This window comes from Eucalyptus grandis, chromosome 3 (assembly GCF_016545825.1).
Source record: "Eucalyptus grandis isolate ANBG69807.140 chromosome 3, ASM1654582v1, whole genome shotgun sequence".
NCBI classification, from domain to species: Eukaryota; Viridiplantae; Streptophyta; class Magnoliopsida; order Myrtales; family Myrtaceae; genus Eucalyptus; species Eucalyptus grandis.
In genome coordinates this window covers 8,167,012-8,180,963 of record NC_052614.1, presented here as the reverse complement: position 1 = coordinate 8,180,963, position 13,952 = coordinate 8,167,012, and the positions used below count along the sequence as shown (strand labels likewise).

Sequence of the window (13,952 nt, the reverse complement as noted above, 5' to 3'; positions counted from 1 at the left end):
AAACACTTCAGACCTCTTGGGCCTCCTCCTGGCCTCGTTTTCACACCTAAGAAAAATAAAAGGGGCTAACAAATCAAAATCGCGAATGGTGCAAAACATGGAATAGTGACGGGCCCTCTCGTTCCACTTCCTCGATTTGGTAATATTGTCGGAAAAAGGAGGTGTCCCATTTTTCAAAAGGTTGCTTGGCAACGACAAATTGGAGTCGCTTCAAAGCAACGACAACTTCTAACGAATTTTAGGAAGCCACCACCCCTGTCGGATTTTCAAAATTATGTATCATCCAACATATAAATTAGGATTAATATCAAATCTAATACCGATAATACCTATGATAAAATTTTCCAAAACCATTTTTTTATCACAAAAATACTCAAATCGATACACTTGCGATAAATTTTATAACTTCAAATTATATTATTATCTTATTACAAAAAATTACAAATTGGTATATTCGCAACAAATATACTCTCATTAATTTCTATCAAATTAAATTAATATCACAAAAAATCATAAGTTATCATACATATGACAAAATGAAGGTAGAATTCCATACTAATATATTCATTAATTGTGATATGTTATCAAATTTAGTAATTTGAGCGAAAAATTTAATTACAATTAATGAAAAGTAAATTTATTGCGAGCGTAGGACTTTTCGCGTGATTCATACTAAAAATTATAGCCCTGCGCCGCGAACTTACGGCTGGGGCAGCCCTTTTTTCATGGCGAGCATTTATAACATCGAGACGTTGTGAAGTTTTTTTTTTTTTTTTTTTTTTTTTGGGGGGTCAGAAGACGTGGTGAAGTTAGGTCTATCCTTCTGGTCGCGTTTTGTAGGCGCATACGGAAGAGGAGCCAGGAGCCACCGGATTTCGATGGAAAACAACGAGCGCGTGCTTTTGAGGAGAAAAAAAAAGAAAAAAAAAAAAAAAAAGAAGGGAAAAAAGATGTTTATCCAAAAGGCTGGTGCTCTATGTGTGCGCGGGCCCCACCATCATCCCCACCTGCTATCCGCGTCGTTGTGGATAAGCCTCCGCTCGTGCTCCAAGCCGAGCGATGGCCGCCACGTCACCGGGCGCATCCCCTCTCCCGACCGACCAAATCCGAGGATAAGAAGAGAAAGAAAACGAAATTTCCCAACCGTCGCGTGCCCCGACGCGGTCAGCGTCCCCGGGCAGGCCCGGGCAGCTGCCCCCGCCCTCCCCGGGGAAGGAATATACCTTTCCATCGTCTCCGCTTTTTCGCTTCGGCCCGTCGCCCCGGATCGGGTGCGTCGCGGTGCACGGCGGGCCCCCCGCGGTCTCCCCCGTCTATAAAAGTGGGATAATGAAATAAACACCATAAATTTTGATTTAATTTATTCAATATAATTCTAAATTTTTAATTTATTAGATATGATCATGGAATATTAACTCAATATACAAGTAGTTATGGACTGTATTAAATAATAAATATGTACAAATTTAAAAATTTAAAGATTTTCTTTTTTTCAGCATTTTTAAATTAATCTGAAAAAGAAAAACATTTGTTAAATTTATTTATTAATCGATGGATTGATGCGAGCATCTTCCGTAATAAAAGGAATCTCCAACGCCCACCAAGGGCCAGCGTCGATAAAGTAACGGTAAAGCAGATACTCGGATAAATTAAGAATATATCGTAATTAAACAATCATTCGCCAGGAAAATTAATTAATAGGGCAGCAATTTCTCCGTTCAAAATGCTTTTCAAAGTTGGCTTCTCCAGTTGCTTCTTTTTCCTTTTCGAATTCTCATTTATTCCGTACGAATTCCCAGGACCCATCGCGCATTTCTTATCTAAAGAAAAGGCGCAATGCTTTTTTGAAATTTTAAAATTTTCAGGTAAAACGGCGAAGAAAAATCCGACAATTTTATAACTAAACCGTTGAAGGGGAAATTCAGCGTTCATTAATCCCAGGGAAAATAAATTGGATAGCGGTTATGATACAGAGCTGGATAGACTTTGCCTGAATATTTCTAGAAACTCGAGATGAATTATTTACGTAACTGTTCGGTAATTCGGGTGAATTCATTATTTCTAAAAAAAAAAAAACAGCTCGGAATTTTTATTATTATAGAAACTTCGAAGCAAATTATTTACGTACCTGCTCGGTAATCTGGCTAAATTCATTGTTTAAAAAAAAAAAAGCAGCCCGGAATTATTATTATTGTGGTTACTATTATTGTCGAAAATGATGTTGTAATATTCTGACAACGGATAAGGATAAGAACAGTTCCCCTAATCTTTATCCCCTCTTGTCCCCACCTCCTTTAAAAAAAATAAAAAAAAATTAAACCGAAAAAAAAATTAAATTAAATCCGAAAATCAGCCGAAGTATATAGCGGAACCCTCGATCGTCTTCAGCCTCTCGTCTCTGTCGCTGCTTCATTTTGCTTTGCTCCAGCGCTTGCTCCAGCGAGAACGAAGAAGAAGAAGAAGAAACGATCCGATTCGATCAGTCCGGTCGCCGTTTCCGGCCTTTTCCGTCCGCCGGCGAAGAATCGGAAGGTCCGCCGGGGTCCGCCGAACGTACGTGCGGTGGTGATTCTTGAATCGGGGAGGTTTGTGGGTGCGCCAGTCGCCGCCGCCGCCGCCGCCGTAGTTTGGGGGGCCAGCCATGTCGCGCCTGCTGCAGGATGGGCGAGGGGTGGACGAAATCGAGCCGCCCGGGTTCTCGATCGGCGCCGCCAGGCCCTCGATCTTCGATTCGCCGGAGCTGGACTCCACGTCGGCGTCGTCCTCGATCGGGAAGAACAGCGACGACGACACCGGGAACCGGTCGTCGGGAGGGGACGACGGCGAGGAGAACGAGGTGCAGAGCTCGTACAAGGGGCCGCTGGAGATGATGGACGCGTTGGAGGAGGTCCTGCCTATGAGGTAATTGGATCGAGCTCGCGAGTTTAAATTTGGTATCTTTAGGGCTTTTTACTCGAGGATGGGTTTGGGGGTCTAGATCGATTTGTGCTGCGAGTCTCATGCTTGTGGAGATTCTTGTGTCGGTGGTGTTTGGAAGGATGTTTCCTGGATTGTCCCTGTATCTGTTTGATTTTTTGTTATATTTAGAAAGGTTGTTGATCAATCTAAGGACTGGATGCTCGTTGATGCGTGATCCTAGGGAGATACCCGTGTCGGGATGCTTCGATTTCATCTGGTTGAAGCAAATTTCGATCGGTCGTTGCATGAACTAGGGTTTGAGATCTCCTGGGAAAGAACACTAAGTCAGGACAATGTGATGGCTTGCCTTGAAGTCCTGTGTCCGGAGGTAGCATTATGATGTTGTTGTCAAGTGTCTAGCAAGGAACATCATTTGGGTTTAGGATGGACAAAACAGCTTCGATGGGGCCTTTTTCTTTTCGTCGTTCGTGTTCCTTTTTTTTTTTTTCAGTTTTCTAGTTGAGAGTAGTGATTATAAGTTTCATAATCTGTTGGATGTCTTTCAAATTCCACTTATCATGGGATTATCAGATTTGGTTGCTCTTTTCCTCATAAAGGTTGGAGTTGGAGTTCATGAATGGTTAGATTTGGTAGGTTAAGAGCTGAGATAAGCGACTGCTTTTGCATAGTTGATGACAAAATGATTGCTTTACCTGAAAAAATTTCGACTTGAGTCAATTTTCTCAAACACGGGGGGAAAAGTTTTGAGTTGAAATGGTCATTCACTATCTGTGAAAATATACCCATCCTTTATGTGCCATTGATTATGGTTGGTTTTGAATATTTGCAGCAGGGGCATATCGAAGTTCTATGATGGCAAGTCGAAATCTTTCACGAGTTTAGCAGATGCTTCTGCTTCTTCATCTGTTAAAGAGATCGCAAAACCGGAAAATCCTCTCACCAAAGGCGCAGAAATATATTCGCATCCAGTCACATGTTGGACAGAGGCCGCAATTTCCCCCTGAGAAGCTACACAGCGGGGATAACTAAGAGAAGACCGCTCACCTCGAGCAACAGTGCATTGGTCTTGAAGGTTAATGCTATGTGCAGCTCGGAGAGTTTTAGTTCCGCGAGTGAAGACTCTAGTACAAGCTCAGCATCACGGTCTCCTCCTCAGCTTCCGCCTCTTCATCCACGTAGAAGGGGTTCTCATAACCAGATAGCCTCTCCTCCACAGAATTCGTCTTGGCGGTCATACTCCTTGGCTGATCTGCAGCAGTGTTCGAGCCCGCCAAGGCCGGTCCTTTCTGACTCAATGACTGAAAAAGCTGACCCTGAGGATTTAGCTAGAGATCTGTAGATTGTGCTCGGCTCAGTTCGGTTTCGTACCCACGAGGTTCATTTGCGTTTGGGGGGCGGTATGGTTTTCATTCAGGTTTTTGGATACATCTTCCACTTGTACTAAGTAATTTATTTCTCTACGAGGATATCAGGACGTTGCAAAACTACGAAGCGGGCAGGGCAAAGGCACATCTGAGGTTCAAAGCCATTGCCCATGTATTTTGCGGGACGATGGACTGGTAGTATGTATATATATGTTCACTTGCATCAAAGAAAAGTTAGTAGTCCATTTGAGATGTGTTGAGTATGTGTTCTGCTGAGTCAGACCCTAAGGCTTTTATCGTTCAATTTGGAATGGAAGATTTTTGAGGTAGTAAAACCAGGGTTACCAGGGTTACCAGGGTTAATCTTCAGTCGGTAGTTCTAACCAAATTTAAATGCTGTGTATTGCACTATGTACCAAAATCATTTGGCAAATGATCTTTTGATATATTTTCCACTGCATCCATTCATTAGTACTTTCTACCATCAGAACAAAGAGTACTCGACAACATACAGTGCCCTCGGCAGACTCTGATTACATCTATTGCTCAGTTGACAGAATCGCTGGACATTTTTCCAGTGCCACCCGGTTCCCCGGGTGGCAATGGCGGTCCACCATGTGCAAAAATTAGTATCATGTACTTCAACACAGCGCGACGCTTATGGTAAAAATTGGGGCACAACCCCATTTGACCTATCAGTATCAGTGAGTTTGTTCAACCTTTTTCACTTCAGCTAGAAAGCTGATACTAACTAGAGAAGTAGTAAAACTAGCATATGCTAACAAGAGAATGTCGAGTTCCACATATTTATACACATTTTCCCTCTTCGCCTCCCATCCAAACTGAAAGCCTACCCATCCTTCTTAAGCCGACTTTTCAGGGTCCAGGTCGCTGTTCTGAGAGATCACCTCACCAAATTTACGGAAGAGTTGGGCATCCGAGGTGCTCATGGCTGAGCAATTTACCAAGTGCGGAGTCTTCAAATTTGCATACTCGTCCTTGTAACTAGCGATCTTTGTGCCCGGGAGCGGAGCGGACCCTAACGCAGATAACTGCTTCGGTGGGGTTGTGGACGGCAACAGGCTTCCGAGGACTCTAGCCACTTCGTGCATGGTAGGACGTTCCGACGGTTGCCTCTTAGTGCACAAGAGAGCAAGTTGGAAAACCTTCTTCACTGCTCCAAGATCTTTACATGTGGCAGTGACGTCGGGATCAACCGTTTCCATTACCGCATCGCTTGCAGTTTTGGATAAGATCTAATGAGAATCCAAAGCAATTCATATAAGAGAAATCTCGAGATGTACTTACTTTGCATTATGCAAGTAGTCATTATTGTGAACAACGAAAAACTGCAGAGATCGACCAAACATGCAGAGCTCTAGAATTCTAACCAAGGAATTACGACCTTGCCTTTCCTCACAGAGCGTGCAAAGAACATGTTTGATGCCATGACCAGATCTAAATTTAATCTAAACAGCCGATATTATGCCAATTGCCCAAGATTCGGCTAGCCACTACTTGCAACAGTCTCGTTCATGTAAGAGTTATGAACTAAAAGAAAAACGGGAGGTATTCAAGGATTTTGGACGAAAGACAAACCAGGTGATGGAGATTGGATTCATTGTCCACTGCTTTCCTGCCAGTCAGCAACTCCAGTAAAACAACTCCATAGCTGTAGACATCCGACTTCTCTGTGAGGCGAGAAGTGCGGGCATATTCTGGGTCAATGTAGCCAATGGTCCCCATTATGGACGTAGAAGTATGGGACTTCGTTGTGCACAGGGTCTTTGCAATCCCAAAATCAGTGAGATGCGCCTCGAATTCCTTATCGAGTAGAATGTTTGATGATTTCACGTCCCTGTGGATGATACGCGGACTACAATCATGGTGAAGATATGCAAGCCCCTCAGCGGCACCAAGTGCTATCTTGAGACGAGTGTCCCAGTCAGGTTTATTTTTCTTCGCAGGGCCTACAGAAATCATTAATTTGTAAAGATCTTTGGTCGGAAGAATCCTGATATAATCAAAAACTACGGCCAGTTTATTTTAGATGATTTCAATATATGTGAACAGATGAAAATTTAGCAGGAGTGAAATGAGTATAATAAAAGCCACTTCAGATTTTCACTCTTTCACGCTTGCTCAATCTAGTTTTCACATACGATGGGAAAAAGTTTTGACACGCGCATTCACCTAAGAGGCTCTTGAGCAGGACATCCAAGTCATTAAAGAGAGACTTCACTCACCATGGAGAAGATCCCAGAGGCTGCCATTTTCCATGTAATCGTAAAAAGAAGGTTGCCAGAAGGGGACAGAGAGTATCCTTGGAGGCAGACAAGATTTCGGTGCTTAAGGCGTCCGACAGTCTCAAGCTCTGTCTCAAACTCCTTCAAGCACTGTGCATACTGAGAGTAGAGTTTCTTGATGGCGACCGGCTTGCAATTTTTAAGAACGCATTTGTATACTGTGCTTGAAGCCCCATAACCGATTATATACTTCTCACTTAAATTCTCAGTCATCCTCATGATATCCTCGTAGACATGTAGGGCCATGTTCATGTGTAGAATTACCAGCTTTGGTGGTGAATAGTAGACGGCTATTAAGCAACAACATAGGAGTTAGATGCAGGATTACAGGCTCAATGATTTCACTACAGGCAAAAACTATCGCACAGGATTTTCAAAAAGAGCTCATTGTCTCAACCAAGAATCTCATTTTGGTGAGAATGCATGCTTGTTTATCATAATAACGACACAATTCATGAGGCAAGGCAAACATATCAAGGTAATTCTGCTGATGTTAGAAGTACACTCCCTAAAGTAAAACTGATAAGTTCACAAGCATGAGCTTATAAAGTTCATAAAAGAAAACATCCCCATTCTTTCACACAATAAGCAAGTATGTGGCTCGAGATGCATGGTACCTGGTTTATCAAAGGATCCATCAACAAATGGGTTAGAATTCTGAGGTCGGCATGCTGCCACCAGAATCATGAGAAGGATAACAAGTGCACCAAGAGCAATTCCCAGTATGGCAGCTTTAGAAATTGTAACTGCAAATATGAATAGTTAAAATACACAATCACCTATGCAACCAGATATTATGTAAACATGCATCAGAAAGCTAAAATGAACATATAACCCCAAAACACTACCTGGGATGGTTGGTCATTCTTCATATTTAAGGTCTCAGAAAAATAAATTTAGGTGAACAGAAGATGTAAGAAACCAAATTTTCCTCTTTTCTTTGAAATCTGAAGCATATATTGTTCTTTATGTTAAAGCACGTATTTGGCAAAGCAGCTACCACAAAGACGCTTTAGATTCATGTTTACCTCGTTCAGTAAAGTGAGAATTGCCACAAGGAGAATTTAGCCAATAGCCACAGAGTCTCGGATTCCCAACAAAACTGCACCATCAATTATTGAACATTTGAAAAAAATAAATAAAAAAAAAAAAAACTGGCATGCAGAGATGATCAGAATTACTCATTCATGAAGCTTATTATCTAGTTTGCTTGCCTGTCTTGTGAAAAGCGGGAGAAATTGTCATTCATGGGTATTTCCCCAACCAAGTTGTTGTACGATACATTTCTACAAAATCAAAGAAAATATAGTACCATTATAATCTATGCAGCATTGGGGACAACATTGGGACAACAATAAACTTACAGGATAGTCAGACTAGGGGAGTTCATCAGTGAAATCACATCTCCAGATAAATTATTATGGTCCAGCCTCCTGTAAAGTTAAGCATAACATTATCCACATTTCATGTGTGAAAACAATACAATACCCAAACCTAATAAAGTTAACCAAGGAGTTACGTCACAAGCCATCCAAGTATGAGGAGCTCAATTGTGATAATCAGTGATCACACCCGACACTGACATGACAACACGACAAAAGGTGACATGAACCACTCAGAACTACAATAGCAATTGCAAGGCTAGCAAATGTTTTGAGCAACACAGAAGTGAACATATGTGACATGTAGCCATAAGGCGTTCTGCCTAATAGTATCGGGTTTTAAGGCATTAGGGCACAGGTATAGGTCACTGGGTGAGTCTATCCCTGTTGACTAGTGGAATAAAACAAACATGCGAAAAGAGCTTAGAACATCCATAAGCATCTGATATTCATGTTTCTCAAATATTTGGGTCAGGGAATAGGCAGCTAAGACAAATGAATAAGCTCAAACAACGAACAATTTGTGAACAATCTCAAGCACCAAATATATCCAAGTTTAGGAATATTATGAAAACCATCAAAGGCCTATCAAAGGGAGTGAATGCGTACAATGAGAATATGCTTTGAAGTTGACTAAGTTCTTCAGGGATCAAGCCTGATAGATGATTATTTGAAAGATCTCTGCAACATAGAGACTTAAATTAGAGACTAGGGAATTTCTCAGTCGTCAAAAGGAAATTACGGCAACTAAGATTATAGGTTTTATACATATCCATGATGATTCTCAGATTGCCAAACTCAGCAGGAATAAATCCTGTCAAGTGATTTCTGCTCAGATTCCTGCAAAGAGAAAAACACTGAAGTCAGCACAAGATCAGATGATACCTCCCATCTCCATGTGACCGTTGTTTTCTAGTTTACGAAACTCACAGCTTTTGCAGATGTTCCAAGTCACCAAGAGAAAAAGGGATAGAACCACTGAGCTTATTATTCGAAAGATCCCTGTGTAGGAGTACAAATAAGAAACAATCCAAACATGTCGACCATGGGCATTAAAGAAACTAAAGAACTCTAAACTTACAGGGTATCCAAATACCCAATTCGGGAAAGCTCAATCGGAATGGAACCCATAAGATTGTTTGATGAAATATTCCTACAGAGAGGAGCAATCAAAATGGCAGAAAAGGATTATGTCAGCAAAGAATTCCCATGGACTCTTCTAGCAATGAAAGAAGCACCGTGACATGACAAACCATGATCGAAAGGAGTTCTAGTAATGTTACTTACAGTTTTGATATTTTCTCTAGCCTCTGCAAAGAAGGGGGGATGGTCCCATTCAGTTTGTTCCCATGCAAATTGCTGCACGATGACATTAAGAGTCAAGATATCAACTTTCCATAAGGAAATTAAAATTATGATAACCTGCTTACAGGCTGTTGAGATTTGTACAGGAGCTGATATTATCAGGAATCTGCCCTTCAAGATTATTGTTGGCAACATTACTGAGACAATGAAAGATGGAATTAACCATAATATGTGGAGACATCATATTAAAACTCTATTATTAAGAAGAATTATAATCAATCTGCGTATATCATTTTAATAAGAATCTTAAGCTCCGGAAATTAGGAATCATGGAGGACGAACATACAGGTCATATAACTCAGTAAGCTTCCCAAGCTCAGGCGGAATACTCCCTGTGAGATGATTATCATTTAATTCCCTGTTACAGAAGAATTTCGCACATTATTAATCACTTCCGAGAGTGGTAATCTGCCAAAAGGAACATTGAACATAGAGCTGGGGGTGACAAGATGTTCTAAGTGGCCTGAAACATGCAGAAAGTATTTTTATTGATGTTTATTAAAGCTTATGGAGGATGCCAGAATTATCATGAGAACGGACTTGGAAAAATTATATAGAACAGGAGAATGTGATAGTTATAAAGATCTTCAATCAGTAAAAAAGTTGCAGAAGTGGACTCCCCATGCAGATGAAATCACATGCATAGCTTCAAAACAATCCAATATGAGAAACTAAGCATACAAATAATGAAGCTTTGACATATTTCCAAGCTCCGGAGGGATTTGTCCGGTCAGTTTGTTGCCATTTAAGTACCTACAACATGTTTAATACCCAGGTCAAGCTTAACCCACAAAAGAAAGATGCCAACGTGACCTCTAGAATTAAGTACAAGTGTAAAAAAATGATAGCAAGTATCGAGGATAACGTACAGTTTCTCCGTGTAGGTCAAATTTCCCAAAATAGGGGGGATGGGTCCAGTTAACATGTTACAGCTCAGATCTCTAGACAATTAAAGAGAAACAGGAAGTTAAGCAACTATTTGTAAAACAACTATTCTGACCCTAAAATAGGAGAATGAGTTTTTTTTCACTCACAAGACTGCAAGGGCCTGCATGAGACCAATCACAGATGGAATTTGCCCTGACAGCTGATTACCTTGCAATGACCTAGTATGCAGACAGATTACGAAAGGAATTAGGGAAAGCTGATACAGATCAAATGCAATATATTTGAAACACTCTGCAGAAGTTGCAAACACATACAAGGTGGCCACTTGCAGGAAACCAATGTTGAATGGAATTTTCCCGGTTAACTGATTATAGGACAAATCCCTACCAATAAAAGATAAAGATTTTATGATTGTAAAATAACATAACACGATAATGAAGTGATCAAGCAGCTCTTAGTTTGATGAATACATACAAGACCTGGAAGGCTGTGCAGTTGCCAATACTGGGAGGAATGCTTCCAGTCAAACTATTGTTTTTAACATCACTGCACGTCAGAAGGACAATAATGTTGAAAAGGACATCTAATTTAATGGAAATTTTCAACAGGCTTGTGGTCAAAGCGAGAAGGGATAGGCAAATTAATGAAGAGGACTTACAAGTACCATAAACCAGTTAACTGACACATGTCGGGGGACAGCGTGCCCACCAAATTGTTCCCTCGCAATCCACTAAAAGAGTTGAATGAGATTGAAAAGAATGATGCGGGTGTCAATTACTCGATGCATAGATTAGCAAAAAACAGAAAGTCGACAGTATCAGTGTACTCACAGATACTGTAGAACTTCATTCCAATACAGTAGTCTGGGTATCTCCCCACTCAAGTTATTTTGAGCTAAATCCCTGGTCAAAATCCATAATTGATCATTTCATTCATGAGGCTCACCCTAGACACAAATAGTAACCGCAATACATAAATCTGAACATACAGCGTCTTCAAATTTGGAATCTGAGAAAGGGTCGAAGGAATCGGTCCAATAAGCTGATTGTTCTTCAATGCCCTAAAGATATTAGAAAGAACTCAGTGAAAAAAGAATTCAAGTTCATTCTCTTCAAAACTGCATCGACAAATGCTTGCCATAAAGGCTTACAGCAACTCCAGCTGCTTCAACTTTGATATCGAGAACGGGATGTCCCCATCTAACTCATTGAATGACAAATCCCTGAGAGTTTCAACAGGAAGGTTAACAGGAAAATAAATAAATGGCATGCACAAAATCAATAAGCGGTATTGTGGTTCCAAGGTATTCAGATTTACTAATAAAGCAGGACTCTTTCAAGGAAAACTGAACTTACAGGCTTGTCAGAGAAGAACAATCACCTATCTCATCTGGAATCTGCCCTGAGAGCCGGTTACTACTCAAATCGCTGCCCAATTTTACAAAATCCAGAGAAGTGGACAATAGTTAATTTCAACAGAACATAGGGCAATACAACGCTATCAGTCACCCACAACCAACTGTCCAGAAGATACAAATATTAGTGGGGGAATCCAAGTACTTGCTATTTAATCAACCTCGGCCTATTCATCCTGCAAAATGCATTTTACTAGCTTAGTGCCCACTTCCCAATGGGAGCATGCTTCATTCCCTTAAATTTCATTTCTACTATATGATAAACTGCTTCCAAACACTCAATTTTCCTCATTTTGAAGCACTCAGAAATACACCAATAAGGGCGGGGAGAACCTGTTGCAAATATAGAGAATGCATAGAGAGGACATTACAGTGAGAGAAGGCCTTTAAGATCTCCAACGGAAGGAGAGATTTCGCCATCCAGATTTAGACCTGTCAAATTGCTACATCAACGAAAACACCGATCATAAACTTATGCGCTAAACAATATTGTAAACAAGGAAACTCCAACAAAATCAAATAAATCCACCAAGGCTGCTTACATCGCTACCACATTGAAGGTGACATTGTCGCAGGAGACCCCTCTCCACACACAATAATCAGAGGATGGTGAATCTGTCCAGTCGTAAAGAACATTGTCCACGTCCCTAAACGACTTCTTTACCTCCAACAGCGTGGCTCCTTAACAGCAAGCAAAAACAAGCACGAATGAATATTCGCAATAACCAACCCCCGGTCACAAAATGCATATTAAGCATTCCGCAAATTTCACAGAAACGGGACACGACATAGGCATGTAAACACAAACATCTACGTCAATGGGAAAACAATGCCTGCGTCCAACCAACACCCAACAAGCTCGTTTCCGTTGCCCTTCCCGGAGAACCGGGATATTCAAGAATGGACTTCAGCATACATGTATGCATCAAGAAAGACGAAACATTAAAACATAAGCAAATAAAGAAAAAAGTTTAACTTTTTAAGGTTAGCACTTAAGTCTATAGAATATACATTTAACCAGTCAGTCTCCATGATTATTAAATTGGCCTAAGAATGTTCCACCCACTAGAAAAAGAACTCGAGTTAACCCATATTACACATAAAAAATGCAAAGTTCGTCCTGGCAATTTCAAATTCCGAGGGAACGAAAAGGAATGTCAAGACTCACCATCATCACAGTCCACCAAACCAGAGCTGAAGCAAACCAGAGAGACCGCGAGCACGAGCGCGAGCCGAAACGCCATGGCCGTTCCCCCAGCCAACCACACACTTTTCAAACTCCAGAATTCGCGGCAAAGGAGCCAACTTTGGACTCTGTTACGAACGAATGCTTCGGAAGCAAAGCTTGCCCGGTCGGAGCCCACTCCGAGCTCACCGACACGATGCCTGCAGAGATAGGAAGGAGGAGCTGAAGAAAGAGAAGCGCATGTTCGTTGGGTCTTTGATAGTCATTTTGAAAAAACCAAGAAGTAAATTCTTGGGCTTTCTTCTTCTTCTTCTTCTCCCTCTGAGATGTTATGACAGCCTCAAGTCTGAGATTAGCTTACTTTTACTCGTTCCATCACATCGCTCTGGCACACACAGGGCTCTCTCTGCCTGCAGAGAAAGATGGGGTACACTGCATTTTGCTTTTCCGTTCTCATTTTTTTCTCCTCCTTCGATGAGCATATAATGCTCACTGCTCCCAGGCAAAGAGCCACCCCAGAATAGAACCGTAATGAGGAGAGAGATAGACGTGGGTAGAGAGAGAGAGGGAGCGAATTATTTCGAGAGAAAAGGTTAAAAGACCATCTGCCACGGTTCTGCAACAACGCCTGCAACGCTATACTCTCTCTCTCTCAGCGCTATGACACTCTGGGTGGTGAAATTTCTCTCTCTACATTTTCCCCCCCTCCTCCCCACCCCACTACTACCGTTTCTCTCTCTCTTTCTTGAATGTTGGGATGCTTGGTTACATACGCCGTAATGAATAATGGGTCGCTTTCGCTTCTCGGTTCTTGCTGGGGGGGAGCTGTTTTCTTGCAGAGATGGGGGTAAAATGTAAATGGCGATCCATTTCAGGGGTCGAAAAGGACGAATTATTTCTCTCTCTTTCACTGTGTGTTGCAGAGCAAGAATTAACTGCGTTCTCGCACCATGGCCTCTCCCATCTCTCATCATTTCCAAATTTAATACTCGATGCCCCCCATACTTGTTTCTATTCTGTATGCATTGAGCCAAGCTTCGATGGATTGGTTACCATTCAAAATGAAAAATTGCCTGACGTGTGCGAATCAATGCAGGACTTCTAAGGTTAATACAGGACATCTTTTTT

General features: G+C 41.4%; 2 protein-coding genes across 2 annotated transcripts; one reads left to right on the top strand and one right to left on the bottom strand.

The window, feature by feature from the left end:
• Positions 1–2,381: 2,381 nt before the first annotated feature.
• LOC104436353 lies at positions 2,382–4,731 on the top strand. Its single transcript, XM_010049097.3, is given in 3 exon segments — positions 2,382–2,901; positions 3,749–3,858; positions 3,861–4,731. Coding segments are annotated over 3 exon segments (768 nt in total). The 5' UTR covers positions 2,382–2,641; the 3' UTR covers positions 4,259–4,731.
• Positions 4,732–4,792: 61 nt separating this feature from the next.
• Positions 4,793–13,542, bottom strand: LOC104436354 (LRR receptor-like serine/threonine-protein kinase ERECTA). Its single transcript, XM_010049099.3, is given in 28 exon segments — positions 4,793–5,539; positions 5,883–6,253; positions 6,530–6,577; positions 6,580–6,879; positions 7,207–7,335; positions 7,618–7,691; positions 7,804–7,875; positions 7,954–8,022; positions 8,581–8,652; positions 8,740–8,811; positions 8,902–8,973; positions 9,053–9,124; positions 9,259–9,330; positions 9,402–9,473; positions 9,623–9,694; positions 10,018–10,089; positions 10,206–10,277; positions 10,371–10,442; positions 10,539–10,607; positions 10,699–10,770; positions 10,883–10,954; positions 11,055–11,126; positions 11,213–11,284; positions 11,375–11,446; positions 11,580–11,651; positions 12,010–12,081; positions 12,181–12,319; positions 12,807–13,542. Coding segments are annotated over 28 exon segments (2,964 nt in total). The 5' UTR covers positions 12,883–13,542; the 3' UTR covers positions 4,793–5,146.
• Positions 13,543–13,952: the final 410 nt, after the last annotated feature.